The sequence below is a fragment of the Eulemur rufifrons genome, chromosome 2 (genome assembly GCF_041146395.1).
Source record: "Eulemur rufifrons isolate Redbay chromosome 2, OSU_ERuf_1, whole genome shotgun sequence".
NCBI lineage: Eukaryota > Metazoa > Chordata > Mammalia > Primates > Lemuridae > Eulemur > Eulemur rufifrons.
The window spans coordinates 115,083,124-115,101,853 of NC_090984.1; the positions used below are offsets into that span (position 1 = coordinate 115,083,124).

The 18,730-nt window shown below is 46.0% G+C and overlaps 1 protein-coding gene across 3 annotated transcripts in view; it reads right to left on the reverse strand.

The window, feature by feature from the left end:
* Positions 1–11,943: 11,943 nt before the first annotated feature.
* FBLN5 (fibulin 5) overlaps positions 11,944–18,730 on the reverse strand; it is a 75,275-nt gene continuing 68,488 nt past the window's right edge. For all 3 annotated transcript variants that reach the window (XM_069465229.1, XM_069465230.1, XM_069465228.1), the window contains one exon: positions 11,944–12,940. In XM_069465229.1, the coding sequence (XP_069321330.1) occupies positions 12,779–12,940 (162 nt within the window). In that variant the 3' untranslated portion in view covers positions 11,944–12,778. The remainder of the gene's footprint in view (positions 12,941–18,730) is intronic.

Consider the following 18,730-nt stretch of genomic DNA (forward strand, 5'->3'; position numbering starts at 1 on the left):
AGGTGACAGAGAAAGGTGTCTGGGACTCAGGTGGTAGTAGGGACAGAGACAGGCATGAGGATTAAATAATGTAACATATGCAAAGAAAATAGCTTAATGATTGGCACAGTCAGTCCCCAGTAGGTGTTCACTATTTTAATGGCATTCTGAACCCCAAGACTAGCCAGTAGACAGTTGGTTCATTAAATGGCAGACCCAGGTAAGTGATTACAAACTAGACAGTCAATGTCAGGATCAGAAAAGGAACTTTTTAAACATTTCTGTGTAGATTTAATTTAAGTGGAATTGAGTCAAAACTAAATAGTTCATGCTCCCCTTCATTGAATTCTCTCCTTGGATTGTTTTTAAAACTTACACACACACACACAATCTGTGATCAAAAGGTTATTGAAGTGCTGCAATTGCCCAGAATTCAGCCTGACCTTGCAGCACTCCTAGTTATTAAAACTCATTTCTATGAGCTTACATTTTTTGGTTTAACAAGCACAAGAGGCCATGAACTCTAATATCTGAAGCAAACGTGTTAAACATCTGGGATCTGGCGTAAGTTTCTCCTGTGGGATGCATTGTTTGTGCAAACTTTTATTGAATTAAAAAAAAGTAAGGACTGAATTTCAAAATACTCGTGTAACCTAGTAAGAATATTTTTCTGAAGCCAGAGTCAAAATACAGAGTTCTTGAAACCGATTAATAACCTTAATTTAAAATTAGGCTAGAAGTCTGTTCTTAAACACAGCATGGTTTTGAAATGGAATCAAGTATCCAGAGCTCTAGCTCTAGCTCTAACAAGAGATGGCTAGTCTAAATGAAATGTATTTTTCCAGGCTAAAGGCTACAGCTCACACCCACTCTAAGAAAGCCATGGAGTTTGCAGGAAGGGCATTGGCCTGGGGTTTAGGGCAACCTCTGTCATTTAAACACAGATGATCTTGCTTTATCCTGGGCTTGATTTTCCTTATTACCCACAAAACTTGAAAAGAAAAATACTGCCCCGTGGGCTTAGAAATATTCAAGCATTAAAAAATAAAATAAAACAATGAATGCAAAACTTTTTAAAGCTCTACACATATAGACACATAGGAGAAGACGGAATACTGAGGAGGAGGAGGAGGAAGTAGAATGGAAGAGATTTTTATTTGAAGATGGAAAAGACCAAACAAACTGAACAAAGCTTTTAAAGAAGAAAAGCTAAGGATTGGTTATCTTCTGGAGTGTTCCTCAAGGGCAAGACCTCTTGTACTCCTTTAGTATCTCTCCGAAGTCCCCATGGCAGCATCCAGACACAGAACTATCAGGCTAGACTGACTGACAGATGACAGGTTCCTCGCGACTTCCCCACTCCATGCCCTGAGCGTGCTGAGGGGCCGGTTGGGGGTAAAGGCTGGCACAGCCTCCTCCATTGCCTCTGGTAGAATGAAGACAGGAAGTAGAGAAGGAAGATGTCCTCCCAAAAGGGAGACAGAAGTAGCTTTATAAATCCACATCTCCGTTCTGAGAGGCGGCTGCCATTCCCCTGGAGCGGTTTTGACCTGAATGGCGGGCTGGGAGCTAAGTTTGGGAGTTGGAGTTCTGCATAATAGGGTAAGATGAATCTGAAGTTTAGGAACTTCATAGGAAGAAAGGATGAAAGGCAAGGAGAGCAGGGAAGAGGGGGGGATGGGTGGTGGAAGAGGGAGCCAGTGGAACAGCAGGGATGGAGAACCAAAATGTAGATTCCTCTCGGTCCGGCCCTCTAATCTCAAATCCTCAGTAAATTTGACTACACGCCTAAATGTGAATGGAGTATATTTGTTTCCTAGGGCTGCCATAACAATGTACCAAAAACTAGGTGGCTTAAAACAACAGGAATTTATGCTGTCACAGTTCTGGAGGCTAGAAGTACAAAATCAAGGTGTCAGGAGGGCCATCCATGTTCCCTCTGAAGGCTCTGGGCACCAATCCTCCCTTGCTTCTTCCTAGCTCCTGGTGGCTCCTGGAAGTCCTTGATGTTCCTTGGCTGGTGGCTTTATCACTCCAGCTCTGCCTCTGTCTTCACATGGCCTTCTTTCTCTCTGTGATCTTTGCATGTCCTCTCCTCTTACAAGAACATCAGTTGTTGGATTTAGGGTTCATCCTATTCTAGTGTGACCTCATCTTGACTAATTACATGTGCAAAAACCAAGGTCACATTCTGATGTTCCAGATGGACATACATTTTGGGAGGACATTATTCAATCCCCTATAGTGTTATTTCATTTTGTTTTTGTGGAGATCTAGGAAGAGGCAGAGTTTCATGTCAGGGTCAATTGGTGAGAGCCTATTGGGGGTGGCCACTGTGGTGGTGGTGAAATGGCCTATGAACCAAATGAATTCAAGAGAAGTTCAGAGATTGGAGCCGGAAGTGACTGTGAAAACAAAACCCCTCCTCCACCTCCCATTGGAGTTTTAGAAACGTAGGAGAGCTTTGGAATTCCACAGGGCATGGAATGAGAAGTTCATGGCAATATATTCTGTATCTCATTGGCCAGGAGACCAGAGCTGACTTCTGGGTTACAAAACAAATACACAAGAGGAAGGGGAAACCAGAGAGGTGACAGAGAAGGAAGGACAAAAGGACAAAAGGTGGAGAGATGAGTAAGAATGACAGATGAGTTTTTGAAGGGAGACCAAGGAGGAAAAAAAATCACTAGTTTTTCATGGGAAGAGTTAAGAACCTGGCATATAAAAAGTGCTCAGGATAAGTCTGCGAAAGAAAGAAAGAAAGGGAAGGAGGGAGGGAGAGGTGTGCATGGTAGTCCTCATGTGGTCTCACCAAGAATTGCCTCCGCTGTCCCCCAGAGCTGTTCACGCTGCGGCTGCTTGCTCATAACCCTGATTAACGCAAAGCTCAGAGCACCACATGGGAAGCGTCTCTGCATCACGGATCTGTAGACCGAAGAAGCAGTAGTCCGCTGTCCACTCAAGGCCTCTGAAGTCTTTCTGTCCTTTTCCAATGGTGCATATTCTGTCTAAATCTAATCTGAGTTGCCACATACTCTGATCTCTGTGGTTTCTGCTGTCCCTTGTGGTATCAGAGTTTACCTCACTGAATTCTCGAAAAGGTCAGTAAAATGGTCTAAATTAGTGAATGTCCTTCAGTACAAAAGGGCAAGGAGAGTCCTATGGATTAAGCAAATAGCTTTCAGATCACTTGAGATACAAGAAATTAAAATGTTTTAGGATTGGAAAGATTCTATGCTTTAGGGGAAAGAGAGTTAGACCAAGAGCCTATCTGCCAACCTGCCACTAACTCACTGATACCTGGGGCTGGTCAATATCACCCACCCCCAACTTCAGAGTCCCCAATGTAAACAAGGCAGTCGGTCCTCATGACAGAATTTCTGCATCCTTTCAGCTGACATGGTCTATAATTCTATACTTTTTTTGGAGGCATTGCCAATAAAATTTAATTAAAACTGTCTCCCTGGCACACCCACAATGCATTGCCAACATAAAAATGTTGCCAGAAACCACAGTCCCAGTTTGTAGAAAGTGGAGATGAAATGGGCCTGATTTCAAGTCTGTCTGAAATGCACTGAGAAGGCAAGTGTGAGGATATACTGAGGGAAATAAGACCACTTTAGTCCTTCAAGTTCCAGGAACTGTTTATAAACTAAGTCGTGGCGCAGGTGAATGGCTTGGATATGTGAAATGTTTGAGGTGAACAAAGTCATGGGGCAACTTCTGCTCACTAGGACAAGCACTTCCACATCCATCGTCTTATTTCTCAAGACAACTTGAAGAAGTGAGTATTACTATCCCCACTTAACAGATGAGAAAAGTGAGGCTCAGAGAACCTAAGTAACTTACTCGGGGTCACAAACCAGTAAGTGGCAGAGCTGGGACCCAAATCCAGGTCTATTCCAGTCCAATCCCAGCATTCCTTCAGCCTCACCAGATCGGCACTATTACACCCACTCATCTGGGCCAGAACAAAATTCCTACAAAGAACCAGAGCAGCGCGCAACACACTTTTCCATCCTCTGGCATAAAGAGCAGAAGTATGCTTTTGAATTAAAAGTGATGGCTGCCAGAGACCGGAGCAAAAAATTGTTTTAGCAGGGGATTTTTAACAAGTCAGTGCCAGAAACAGAGTAGGAGCTTAAAAAATATTCTTTAAGGAGTTGAGTGAATACAGGATTCAGAGTGAACATTTTGTGCAGGTTACCAAAGAAGGATCTGAGGCTCAGAAAAGCCAAGTGACTTGCCCTAGGTCACACAGCAGAAAAAACTGGAAAAATAACCAAGGATGTCTAGACTTCCAGACTAGGGATCTTCCCACCACATCTCCATGCCTCCTCTGTCCAGGAGAATGAATTCTTCCTACATATTTAATTAAATGCACTATGCTTTGGGGAGAAATGAATGCTAACCTCCAGAACATTTATTTGCCTAAGGAGTTAATTAGCAAATGACTCTGCTGCTTCAGGAAGCTAAGAGGTGGCATGGTTAATGCAATTTTCAGTTTTCATCTCAGGCTATGAGTCATTTTTGTTTGTCTCAGAATTCTTTCCTCATGTGTTGTATGTGGTGATCGTGATCGCTGGAGGTGGGAGCCCGTCACTCAGGGAGCGATTGGCTGACTCTTGGTGAGTGGATGAAGAAACACCGCGCTCATGAGTGTGTCTGGTCATGTAGATCAAAGTATGGGTCCTCTACATATGTTCCCAATTAACTGTGACCATCGCATTCCATATCCCTTCCACTCTCCTGTACACTTTCTAACCCTTCCACGTCCTAAACAAACAACAACAAAAAGGAAGCCCAGCCCAGCCAAAACAGAAACAGAAATCAGCCAAAGGAAGAAGAAAACATTCCAGTGACCAGTGAGAAGGCTCCAGACATTCAAGCATCCAGATGTGGGCTATGCTCCACAATGGCTGCCTGGCCCTGGCTTCTCGTCCCCGGGGGCCACCTCATCTGCACCCAGCATCCTTCTCACAAGGACCCCAGAGCTCAATCTCTAGCACCAAACTCTCTCCTTCAGTTCACACTGCTGACCATCCTTAGAATACCACCACCTGGATGTCTTACAGTCATCTCAAATTCAGCTTCTTTTATTTGTCCAACTGTGTAAGAGCCATGCATTTCACGGTACATAAATCTTATCTCAACAAAAAATAATATAAAAAAAAAAATCAAGCTTAAATTGAAATTCATCTTCTCCATCTACCAAAACTCCTCCTCCTGAGGTCTTTAGCTCACCTCAGGGTGTCCCTTAGCTCCCTGGGGGTCCATACCCAATAAATCACCAAGACCTACTCACGCCACCTACTACATTTCTCCCCTGAGTCTCTCCCCTTCTCTCCATTTTCTCTGTCGATTTCCATCATCACATTCACTGACAGGACAGCAACCACCTACTGTGTGCCAGGCACTGTGCCAGCCTTTATGTCTATGGTGACAAAAATGGTGCCATGAAGGAGTTTGCATTTTAGAACCCCAGGTGGTAACTTCAGCACAAAAGCACCGGTGATACAGAAGGGGTGATTCGCTCTACACAGTGAGGGGGATACACACACGGTAGAGCTCAGGGGCAGGTCTGGAAAGCTCCTAGAGCAGCTGACCACTGTTGAAAGACAGACAGGCATTTGCCAAATGAACAAAGAGAAGAAAGGCACTCCAGCCAACAAGAAGAACTCACAAGAACAGCTGGAGGGAGTATATAAGACATTCCGGTTTGGGGAGTTTTGTTTGTTTGTTTGAGAATTTATTATAAAGGAGGGTACAGTGGTGGGAGCTGGAGCTGGAAGCAGGTAGGAACCAGATCATGGAAGGCTTTGTCCATTCTGTTCAGGAGTTTGAACCTTAACCTGTGGGCAGGAGGGATGTCAATAGAGTTTTAAGCAAAGAACTAGTCAGCCTTACTCTTCCAATTGAGAGATTAGACATAATGCTCTCTTATGTGAACAACTGCAATTATTTTTCTTAACTCCCATCTCCCCAGCTCCATACACCATTTCCAGAGTGTTCTTCCTAAAAACAAGATCATGTCCTTTCCCTAATTAAAAAACAAAACAAAACAAAATAAAAACCCTAGCAAAGCTCCGCATAGCACACACAACAATTCCCAACATCTCTGGAAAATAGTTGTTGCAGGGGTCAGGGGGTAAGGGGTAAATAATTTCCTTACAAAAAGTTTGATTAACCTTTATACAAAATTAAACAGGCTAACTTTCTTGCAGGACTTCTAAGAACCTTGAATTTTCTAAAAATCAGTTGTGACTGTTTAAAAAGGGGATTCAGGATTCAGTTTCCCTAACTTGTTAAAAAAAAAAAAAAGGGAACTCTTTGATCTTGGAGCATTGATTAGCATCTTCCTAGACTAGCCTGTGCAATGCTGGCCTCCACAGTGGAGCCCAACTGAGCTAGGTGAACAGGACCATAAATATTTGGCCTCCACTTCCGTTACTCCCTGCCATACATGCACCCCTGTTTCCTCTGTTCCAGCCACATTGGTCTTCTTAATGCCCTTCCCTTTCTTCTATGTTTGAAGAATTCTTGGTCATCCTTTAAGTCATGGCCACATATCAATTCCACTCCGTGGGGTACATGGGAGGAGGCTGCAGAGATGTAGGTTGATGTGAATAAGGACTACTGTCCATGAAACCACTCTATGTACTATTTGGAAATCATTTGGACAAATAATTCTATACATTTGTGAAGAGTGCTACACTACATGTTACAAAGAAAGTTAAAAATTATTTGTTATTACCAAAGAGACCTGGGCCTTTTGGAGACTGTGTACTGTCCTGTATTTAAAGGGATTCCAGTTTTTCCCAGCCTCTCTGCTCCAGATTACATGAAGAATAAAAACACCATGTCAAGCCACTAGAAGCCACGAGGACTGGGGACACAGGGGGCAAGGGTTTTAAAAGTGCATTTCTGGGAAAGAGTGGGGGTAGCCTGGCTCCCAGACAAGGGGTGATCCCAGAATGGAGGACAGGAGATCAGAAAGAGCCCTGGGAACGGCTCCTCATGAAGAAGAGCACAAGGAAGACCCATGAGCACATCACTAGATAAAGATACTTTCTTTCTGAAAGCAGTAACAACAGGATAAGGACAAGAAGAAGGAAGCCATGGCTTTGCTCAGGATGGGATATTCTGGAGATTGGTTCTATGTGCTTGGAAAAGAAGAAAAGAGAAGTTGGAGGGAGAAACAGCAAAAACGCATGAACAGCTTTGTCCTTTGTCCCTCTCACTGGGCAGGACCTACCCCTGACTCCCGCCTTACAACTTGAGGATGGAGACCAGGCACGGGTGGGCGGGGCAGTGCAGAGAAGGAAAGAAGAGGAGAAGAGAGGAACAGGAAGAAATGGGAGGAGGGAGAGGAGAGGGCAAAGGAGTCTCTGTGCTCTATTCAGAAGTCAAGCGGGGATTCAGGGTTTAACCCCGGCAGGAAGAGGAAGAGAGCCAGCCCCCTCTCCATCCTCCTCCTCCTCCTCCTCCTCTTTCTCACCTCCGCCATCAGCAGGTTTGTTGGTCTTTGCTGAAGAACCAGCAAAGGGGGCCGAGGGAAATCTGGTGAGAATTAAGAAGAGCAGCCTTGGGACGCCTTCCCAAGGCGGAAGCGGCATCTGGAGGGACAGCGTGGCCGGCACAGGCGCTCTGGCTCGGCATTAGCTGGCAGGAGCTACTTCTCCTCCTCCCCGTAAGTGCTCCAGATGAGGCGACCTGCTCCTTTTTGGTGTGCTTTACTGTCCCAAAATTCTTTTAGTACACCGGGGAGCTCTTCACCACCTATCTGTGAAAAGTCCTGGCTTTTATGTTGAAAAATGATGCCACTGGAAATTTTTTTTTAAATGGTACTGAGGCCCTAAAAAGATAATACATTCCAAAGTTCCAATAAGAAAAAAGAAAAATAAACGCAGGAAGCAAGGGGGTCTAGCTCTCCCCAAATATGTATGATTTCTGAGCTGAAAGAATCCCCTTGACTAACTATGGTTTTACTGAAAGAAGTAGATTAGGATTTTAATAGTGCCTCTGCACAATAAAAACATAGCCGCGTTATTGGCCCACACGGCTGCTTCTTAGAAAGACTGGCAAGATGTTGTGTGGAAATGCCAGCTTTGGGGTAGAATCCATGAGGTCTTTTAAAATGTGGAAGTAGAACAAAACAAAACAAGACCAAAAAAAAAAAAAAAAAACTGCAGACTACAGTATCACTAGGAAAAGCTAAGGTATTTGCAAATATCATGGCTTGGTTTTAACGATGGCTTTTTTTGGTAAAAGTCTTAAGATCAGGGGATGGAAAACATTCACAAATATAACAACTATCCACACTCCCCTTTAGGGATAAAATGAATGGTGTGTACATTAAAGCTCTGAAGAATTCAAAGCACGTATTTTAAAGTACAGTAGCTGTTTTGAGATACAAGCCAGTTTTGCAAAATCAAATTCATTCTGAGTAGAGGGTTGGAAAGTAAGAATTAGAAAAAGGGATATGTTGAAACCAAAACAATCCTTCCCAAACAAAAACTACTTTTAAATGGAATTAAGCTATCCAATGACTCTCTGGCCCTAAATGAATGTTAATAATTTATCAAATCCTGATAATAGGTATCACAATAACATTGATGTTTGTATCTTTGCACAATTTACCCCACCTTCATTTTTACATTATTGCTCAATAATAATACAAATTCCTGAAAGAAAATGTTAGTCTCTGCCTGTCAACATGTAATTCCCCTGGATGAGAGAACATCAACAATGGCAATTCAATAAATCATTCCTGTGTTGACACCTATTTTCTCACTTTAATGGTTTATTTCTCTGATGGCTGCTGGCTAAGATGATTATTAGGAACCATCAGCCAGTCAAAGATTCTAACTGGAGCCTGTCATCCCAACAAACGCTACCAAAGTGATAAATCTTGCCTCTGTGTACTCCTTTATCCTGGAGCCTCTTGGTTATTTTTTAAAAAACATCCTTTACTTATGCTCAGGGAATCTAATGATGACATTGGCCATCTGTTAAGAAAAGGGACTAAGAATTTGAGAACAAAAATAGCAGCACAGGGAACAATGTGTGTATTTGTAGTTGATGAGCATTGGCCAATTCCAAAATAAGGAAGAGCTTTACTAAATAGTCACTTTTTTTAGGAAAGAAAATATTGCATTTCAAAGTACATACAGATTGTATCAGAAAGAAAGAAAATTTTTACCTAACATTTATTGTTTCCTTTAAGTGTTATATATTTATTTAATAATTCCAAGCAAAGTCATCTTATTCTAAATTTCAAACATGTCTATAAATATTTGTAAGAACTTTTGTTGCATAAAATAGAAATGTGTTAATAATTATTAAAATCTAACTAAAATGATTTTTGTTCACATTGCTAATGCACCTATCACGTTGCATCCCAGTTTGGTCTCATACACTGCATAAACCTTTGGATAAATGTGATATCAGTGGATTGTCTATCTTGCTCGTGTCTCTGAATCCAGCAAAACTGGTTCAAGCAAAGTAGATGCTCCACCAAAGTACATTATCCCCCTAGACAAAGACCTTTTACAAACACGATTTCATCTGGCAGGAGGGGAGTAAAGAATAGTTGCTCCTTTGTCATCTCTCTGTGGGTGACCCTCCTGGCTCAGGATGAACAACTTGGGCACATTACAGTAAACACTCAGGCCACAAAAATACCTTCAAACCACTGAAAATGAAGTAATCAGACCTCCTTAAATGTTTTCGCCATCTGGACAAATAACACCCCAAGGGCCAAGGCTGTTACCTAAGAAAATTTCTAAGTGTGTTACCCAAGCCCGAGAGGCAAAAGGTAGGCGGATTTTGTGCCAATTATAAAGTGTTATGATTGGCAAACCACTGTGAAACTCTGAACTTGCAGTTTAATGGAAACACTGGCTGTCATCCCCAAAGTACATTTCAAGGAATCACAAAACTTTAGAATGAGAAGCAACTGAATGGAAGTTTTCACCCTTATGGAACTCAGAAGATGAGGTGGTGACACGACTTTTGCAGGTGTCCCAGCTCTGACTGTGCACCCCTTCCACCACAGCGCCCTGCACTCTTCAGGACCTGATGGGGCGTTTAGAGCAGGGGTCACCGGACAAGCTCGCAGCCCAGCTCCTGGATGGGGCAAAGCTGACAAGGGACAGGCATGGGGAACCCAGAGGTCTCAGGGTCCGGGAAACAGCCAGCCCCATAAGATTCCTCAGCAGAGCACAATTCGGGCATTCACAGGGTGGGCCTACCCCAGTCCTGGGGGGAAAAAAAAATAACATCCAATGATTCCCAAGGGAGGCGGAAGCAAACAGCCTTCTGGGTTCTGGGAGCCTCTGGAAGTGTTTCTCAAACGTTTCGGGTTTGGCCTTACAGTACACACTTTGCCCCAGGCCATTTTTTCCCTTCATTTTCAGGCCCAAGTGTATTTTCAGGTAAATGGATCCCACATGCTTCTGATTCATTTATACTGAACTCATCAGAGTGTGTTTTGAAAGAGGAATCTGAGGTCCAAGAAGCCCTCTGAGCCTGCGTTTATGAGTCTCCCTGTGCCTTTTTTCTTAGAAGCAGGAAGCCACATTTTGACATGAACAAATATTAATAAATCCCAAGCCCTAGAGACTCAGATCTGGTTTCAAATGTGGCACCTCAGAAACCAAAGGGTCCTCAAAGCACCAAGACAAAGCTTCCCTGCCTTCTTTGTCAGAAGTTAAAGGAAACCTTACCCCTGTGTGTGCTGAGCCCAAGAGTCGGTGGTTCAGAGCCGCTTGCTGCTAGAGCTGCTCAGCGCGTCTAACTCCACATCCGCTGCTGTCACCTAAGCCTCCCCACAGGGGCGCAGGGAGCCAGGCAGGCTCACTGCCACCTTCTGGTCTTTGCTCTTTGTCTTCTGAGCTTTGATGCCGGAGCATTCGGAGCCACTTGTTGCTGATGCTATTGTTAGCATCGCTTGAACCTGGCTAAAGGAGCACAGCTGGGCATGGTTTGGATGTGCTTAGAGAAAAAAATAACCACAGCCAACAGCAACGTAGGGATGTGGTGGGTGTGAGAAATGCTCTGAGGGTGCGGAAGGCGCACCTGCAGCTGCTAGGATGCTGTGGGGGGCTGAACATGCTATTTCCCTCCACTGAGGACCTCAAGTTATTAGGGGGTCCATGAAATGCCTACTAACCCTAGGGGTCCGGGGCACAGCTCCTGGCACAGTGTAGGTCTTTAATAAACACACCACCACCAAGAAGAACGGGAGCATCCACAGATCAGTCCGAAGACTCAGCCTCGGCCATCAGGGAGTAGACTATTTTCCTGAAGCCCCAGGCTGATTCGTGGGATGGAACATAAAGGCAGCTGTCCCAACCTGTTCTCCCATCTGTGACTTGCACTGTTGACTCTCTTTGCCCCTGCCCAGGGTTCTAAGACTTGAAGGAAACCCAGAGACCCTGATCAGAGGAACTGAGAAGATGTTGGGGGCAAGGTGGCTAGGGCTTGGGCACCACGTTTGTCCACTTCTCTTTCTAGGGTTTATAACAAAGCATTCTCAACTCTGGCTAGTTATTACAGTTTTTAAAGGTCCAGATGGCTGGGCCCTACCTAAGCTCAATGACATCCGAGTCTCTGGGGGCAGGTCCCAGGGAATCAGTCTTTTCTTCAAGGCTCTATTAGTTATCCTTCGATGCAGCTAGGGTTGAGGACCACTGGCTTAAAGTAACTTGAATACCTTCCTCTTCTGTAAGAGTATAGGAAATAATCCACATAGGAGAAGTATTATGGTTGTTCTCTAATCACATAAAACAGGACTCAGGGTTGATGCTCCCCCTAACCTCTCTGCCACCCCCATGTCTCTGCCTCCCACATGCCATCAATTTGCCTTAGATGGTGACCTAGCTCTCTGGAGAGCTTTCCAAGCCAGCACACAATAAAAGATTTAAACAGAACTAAAACCAACTCCAAATGCTGAATCATCTACAATGTCAAAATGAACCAAACACAAGATCTCTTCGAATATTTAATCAGTTTGGAGATCTCTGCCTTCCAACCCAGTTGAGTAAACATTCTAAAGAAAGCAAGATTGAGGGGTCCTCAAAGAAAACATTGGGCTAAAATGGAGAGGAGTCTGGGTTTGAGAAGACAGAACGTAGCATGTGTCGGAAGGCCTTTTGAAGGAATTCTACCGCTTATTATTTTTTTTTTAAAAAATACTCAAAATGAACAAGAAAGGATTAAACAGTTATACAAATTTAAGGACAACTAAAACTTCTTTTATGGCTGAAAATACCAGATGTGATTTTGAAATAGACTCTTTAAAAACTCTTAGGTCCTGCTGTGGTTCATTTCCATCGCCTTCTCAGTGCACGCGAGAAGCAACCTAGCTATGCCCAGCGTCCCCGGGAGCCTGCGGGGCCTTTGCGAAGCAGCGACGCAGCGAGAGAGAGAGAGAAAGCAGTGGAAGAGGCGAGGGCAAGCTGTTCACAGTCTTTGGACACAGACTCAGACTCCAGCAAACCTAATCTCTTTTCTTTAAAAAAAAAATGGAAATAAACTGGAAAATCACTGGCAATCTCACATCAGGGGCCAATGATAATACTTTTCGATAACTGCATCTTAGGAGCTGGGGGTGGCTTTCAGAGTGACAGGTCTGCAATAGTACAGGTGGGGGTCAGGACATCGGGACTGACTCCCTGGGGAAACGTTCAGCAGGAAAGGCGTAACGTCTGCCTCGCTCTCGTGATCTCTCTCGTCCCCTCTCTTCTCCTGTCCCTTGGTGCTGGTGAGAGGCAGCATCGGAGGCTCCAGCCGAGGCTCAGAATGGGTACGGTGACACATATATCCGCAGTCGGATCACGGAGCTGCCTCTGAAGTTGATGACGGTGTTGACAGTGATCATTTCCAAGTCCAGCTGGATGTCCCGGGGCCCTTTGATGGGGCGGGTCATCACCAGGGTGGCGCTGATGGGGCCTGTTTGCTGTGGACAGAACCAGGGACACTAGTTAGAGAATGACTGATGTAAGCCCAAGGCCTGGGGGGTGGCTTGGCAGCATCAACCAGGGTGCTCCCCTGCCCACCTCAGTTAAACTGGCATCCCCTCGGTGTCAACTGTGCCACACTCCTCCCCTGGCTTTGCCCACTGTCCACCTGGCTCTTTCCTGCTAACCCTGCAAGTCTCACCTAGAAGGTCACTTCCTAAGAGAAGCCTTCCCTGATTCCCCAATCTAAGTCAGGTCCCCCTGTGACTTCTGCCACTGCACCCTCTACTTTGCATAGGATGGAAAGTGTATTACATATTACCACGTGTAATTGTCCACACTATTTGGTCCATGTCTGATGGTCTAGGTATCCACCAGACTATGAGCTCTGTAAGAACAGGGATCAGGGTCATACTTTTCACCACTGAGTCCACCTAGAACTTAGCATGGTGCCTTGAACACAGGTGTTCAGAAAATACATCTTAATGGTCAATGAATCATTGATCAAACTTCTGCATGACTTAGGGCTGTCACTTCACCTCTCTGGGTCTCATCTCTAGCATGAGAGTTTGGACCAGATTAGTAATTCCCAAAGAAATGGCACCAAAAACACCTGGAATACTTTTTCAAAACTAACAATTCTAGGGGCCCATTCCATGATTTCCTAGTTCAGTAGATTTTCAGGTGATCCCTGGGAAAGGTGAAATGTGTTTAAGAGCCCCCCTCTCAACACCCTGGAGTCACTTCCAGCTTTGCCATTCTGAACCCAACACTGTGGTCCTAATAATTTCATGTGAACTTTCTCCTCCACTGAATCCTTCCTAAAAACTTCAAGGAGGTAGGGAGAGAGGATACCATTTGAGCACCCAACCTGTGAGGCACTCTTCTAGCCACCTTTATGTATACCCGCTTATTTAGTCCTCATAAAAACCCTGAAAGGCCTTGCTATTCAGTTGTGGTCCCTGGACCAGCAGTGTTAGTATCACTGGGAGCTTGTTAGAAATGCATAATCTGGGGACCCACCTAAGATCTCCTGAGTCGGAATCTGTAGCTGGACACAATCCACAGGCAATTTGTGTGCACATGAATAACTGAGAGGTGCTGATCTAAAGGCACAGGACCTAGGCAGGGAACCTTGGCTGCCCTTGTCTAAGGGTGGTACAAAAGGTATGTCTCATTATTTCCCTATTTTATAGGTAAGCAAATGGAGCTCAAGTGCAGTTAAGTAATTGCTTAGGGTGACCCAGCTGCTCAGGCAGAGCCATGGGCTTCCATTCAGGTGTTTCTGACCCCAACCCCAGGCCTCTTTCACTGCACAATTAACAGAAGAGACTGATATGTCTGTTTTGCTTCTCCCTAGCACGTCCTGAACGAGAGCTGCTCGGAGGTCGGTGCAATGGACAGATACTAGCCACCTGAAGAGGAAACAGCATGAGGGAGAACAGGGACGGGCTGGACAGTGACTTCCCATAACTGCAGAGCCCAGCCTCGTGCCCAGAAACTGAAAGCAGTAGGCTCTGCGAAATCCAGGAACCTGGCTTGTTTAAAGACACACCAAATGTTTTTTCTGTCTTCATAGAGGGAGGGCTCCCCATAAAGTTCCGAACATCCCCAAGAGCTGCCACAGGTATGACAAGGGTGGGGCTGGTAGACAGGTGTGGACCAGGTGCCGGGACCTCCCCTGTCCACTGGGCTATCAGCAGCCTGACAGCCACACAATTTCCTCTTGGCATTGGCTCCTTCTGTTCCCGTCACCATTCACGTAGTTGGCACCTCTTCATGCCGGATTGCTCGGACTTCCTTATGAGCCGTTGCAAAACTTCAGAAGTCCTGCGCCAGGACTTCAGAGGGTACAGCCACACAGGGAAATGCCTGTGGCATTGACATATACAAATACCTTGTCAGCTTTTGCTGTTTGCATGAACAAAAGCCATGAGTTGAGGACTCTGAGCTGTGAGCACCCCTCAGGAGAGAGAGCTGCAGAGTCCAAGGTCTGGAAGGGGGAAGGTAGCACGTGGAAACTTCCAAGTTGTTCCTTTGGGCTTTCCTGGTAAATGTCTCCAGAGTATGAAAGAATTCTAGACTCTCCCATTTGGAAGTAACCTTAGCAGTTGGTGAGTCCAGTTTTCACCTGGGTCAGATCTGTAGCACCCTGAGAAAGGTCTACCCACAAGCACCTGGGAGGGTCAAGTGCCTGCCGGGGGAGCTGAGGACGACCACCTCCCACCCCACATTCAACTTTCAGGGCAGAGTCTTCCAAGAGCCCCTGGGCATTGGTGGCCCTGGTGATCACTGGTGCAAAATGATGATGATGAGGAGGATGGTGATGGTGGTGGTGGTGATCATGATGGTTATCATGCTAAGTATTTGCCTGCAACCTTTCACATATCTCTTATTTAATCCTCATAAACCTACACCATAAGTATGTTAAGGATACTACGTAAGGTCACAAAACTAGCGCATGGTATTAGAGCATCTGACTTCAAAACTCATGCTTCAAACCACTACCCTCTATGATGAGGTCTCAGCACCTCTCCACTTCCTTACCATCCCATGGCACTTGACTTGAGAATCGCTTTGTGTTGTGTTCCCCGGGTTGTTTGTCCCCTCCCCATTATAGTGCGTGTGCGTTCCTCAAGGGCAGAAGCCACATCCTGCTTGTTTAGAACTCTCAGTGCCTGACTTGAAGCCACATATATAATAGTGCTAAATAAACGTTGGTGGCGGAAGAATGCATACGAATGACACCGCCAGTGGAGTTGACCACAGTGAGAATCGGCTGCGAACGGCCCACCAGCCATATGTCTTCTTGGCCCCGATCCCACACACACTCAGGCTTGTTCTGAGTCAACTTGTGGGACGGCATTTTCTGACAAGCAGCCAGGCTGTGGCAAGTCAGCTTCCCCTGGCCCTGCCACTTGATCCCCTGGCCCTGCCACTTGATCCACATGTGTCACGGTGTAAATGCTCTTTGGCACAGTCTGAACCCCGTGACCATGCCCCTTCTTCTGGCCCTAATTTTGTCCTGGGGCCTCCCAGCCAAAGCCAATCACCAGTCCTCTGCCCAGGGCTCAGTGAGAGAAATGGCCAACAAGGTTGTGAACGGGGCATGTGTGTGTGCATATATGTGTATGCATGTGTTTGTGTGTGTGTACACACAGGTGTGTGTGCTTTGTCTGCTGGGTGAGATGAAGCTCCTTCCAGGGCTTGTAATCCAATCAGTGAATCTCAGGGTAGGAAAGCCTGAGCGGCCGTCCAGCCCAACCTCCTACACGATGCTCCAGCCCCCTCGGTAGCAGTCCCAACTCCTCCAAGGCCCAGGAGCTCACAGCCTCCTGCCAGCACTAGCAGCAGCAATAGCAGTGGCAAGAGCAGTACCTATACAGTAATAACTAATAGTTATTGAATACCTTCTATTGTTACTGAATGTTAAAGTAAACTTTTCTTGTTATCTCAGTTTCTGCTGAGGACCCAGAGCTGGAAGAGTAGGTCAAAATACCCTATAGTCTAAAGAGAAATGCAAGAGCATAGATTTTAGTGCCAGATTGCCCAGGTTCAAGTCTTGCTCTGGTGCTTATTACCCACGAGACTAGTTGGGCAGGTTGCTTAGCCTCTGTGCCTCCGTGCTCTCAACTGCAAGGCTAGGATGATAAAACAATCCTACATCATAGGACTGTTGTGAAGATTAAGAAGATTGCTATCTGGAAAGCACCTAGAATAGTGTCTGGCACATGTCGACCATATATACACGACTCACTGCTGATGCTTTGAATGCAGTTATTATTGCAGATACAAGGACATGTAAAGTGGCGGTCCAAAGCCAGATCTGTTTCCCTCGCTCTGTCACCACCTCCAGCCTACACACGCTTCATTAAATGCACTTTCCAGCTTCCACCTCAATCAAGAGGGGTCTCAAGAGAACTGTTCAGAGATGTGAGACCCCTTAAGTTCAAGGATGCAGAGTGCTACTGGTCTCTCCCCTGGAAGTCTGGAGATGAGAGCCCAGAGCTGCTCCACGCCACAGTGAGGAGAGAGGACTGCAGGGGAGCTGATGTTGGTGTCCTGAAAGGCCCTGTGTAAGGTCTGCCTGCCAGGATGCAGTGACATTCCCCCACTACCACCACGGAACATCTGTGTGGGACACAGCACCAGAAATAGGGGCAGAGAGGTTTGGGGTGGCAATGGATCAATGACAGGCCCTGCTGCCCACATCAGGGACTAGTCAGGGTCAAGTCCTTAGGCAAATATAAAAAAAAAAAAAACACCACAAAATCATCCTGTGAAAGCAAAAACTTTTGGGTCTCTACCCCAGAGAGAGTGGCAATGCCTGGTTACTATGGCAACAATCGAGGAAGACCCTGGCCCTCCCAATCTCATGCCTGTGCCCCCACCCCCACCCCTGGAGGAGCCAGAGCCAGTACTGTCATTGCTGGGAGGGCAAGAAGAGGGCAGTACAAAGGCCAACCACACCCCTCCCCTGCTCTGAACCAGGGGAAAGGGGAGCAGCTTTACATCGAACAAGAGGCTGAGAGGTTGACGTTTCCATTTGAACCAGCATGGACTTCCGACATGACAGGAAATATTCCAACAGTAACTGAACGTGCCTGTAAATCCTATGGGATCAACATGAGATGTCACCCAGGTGTGCACAGGTTTGAACCAGCAGGGTGGGAAAAGTAAAGCACCCCCACCAAAGCCTGCTTGTTTGATAAAAAGTCACTCTGTGTGCCAGGTGCTGTGCTAAGTAGATGATCTCATCTAATCCTAAAGTAAATACTGTTATTATATCCTCTTTACAGATGAGGAAATTGAGGCCCAGAGAGGCTATGTAACCCCAGTCTGGTAAACTGTAGAGTGTGGAGTGAAGCAGATCAGCCTGGCTGCCGAGCCCACAGTAGCACAACCAGGAGTGGCCGCCCGGGGAGGGTCCTGCAGCTTTGGACAGTTGGGACACCCGGAAATCCTGCCTTATCTGCTGGTTTCTCTCTGTCTTCCTGCCCCCGTGCCCTTCATGGGGCCCCCCCCCCCAAGTCCCTTTTCTCTTCCCAAGTGTAGCTCTTGGGACCTTTCAAGCTAGCAGCCACCTCTCCCATCCTTAAGTTCCTTGAACCATTCTCATGGTAGGCCTACGTCCCTTTGTCCCCTCAGCGTCCTGACATCCTCTTCTGAAGAAATACTAAACCATTAGGGCCCTTCTCAACATTCTCAGAGAGGGCACATACAGCTCGAAGCGCTGAGTTTCAAGGATCTCCGAGTTGCTGTGACAATCTGAGCACTAGAGAAAGTTTCCACGTAGGGGGTCTCCCTCCTGTCTGCTCCACCAGTAGGACAGTCTCCTTCCCCAACCATCACGGGTGCCTCTCACAAGTCAGCTGCCTCAGGGAATGTTTGCATCTAGGGAGATTTTAGTGGGTGGTGTCCCCCTAAACACAGGTGGGTCAGTGAAATTGTGCCTAGACAAGGCCACCCTCTGCAGATCTTTGCCCTGCTCAGTGGGGAAAACACCAGAGCCAGATGGTAGCAGTGATGGTATTTTATAATAAATCCCTAGGAGGGGCATCTTTGCGTCCTATGGGTCTGTACAGATGAGAGAGGCCAGATGGGAGCGTGCCAGTGGCCTGGGCTTATAGCAAGCCCACAGAAGCTTCATAGATTGGGTTTCTGCTGGACAGCCAGTGCTTATGGGTTTGGGTAAAGGACAGACAACGCAGCTCCATCTTCTTCACCTTGAGAAAGCTCCTCTACTCTACTCATTCCAACTTCTTTCAAAGCCCCTGATCCTGCTATGC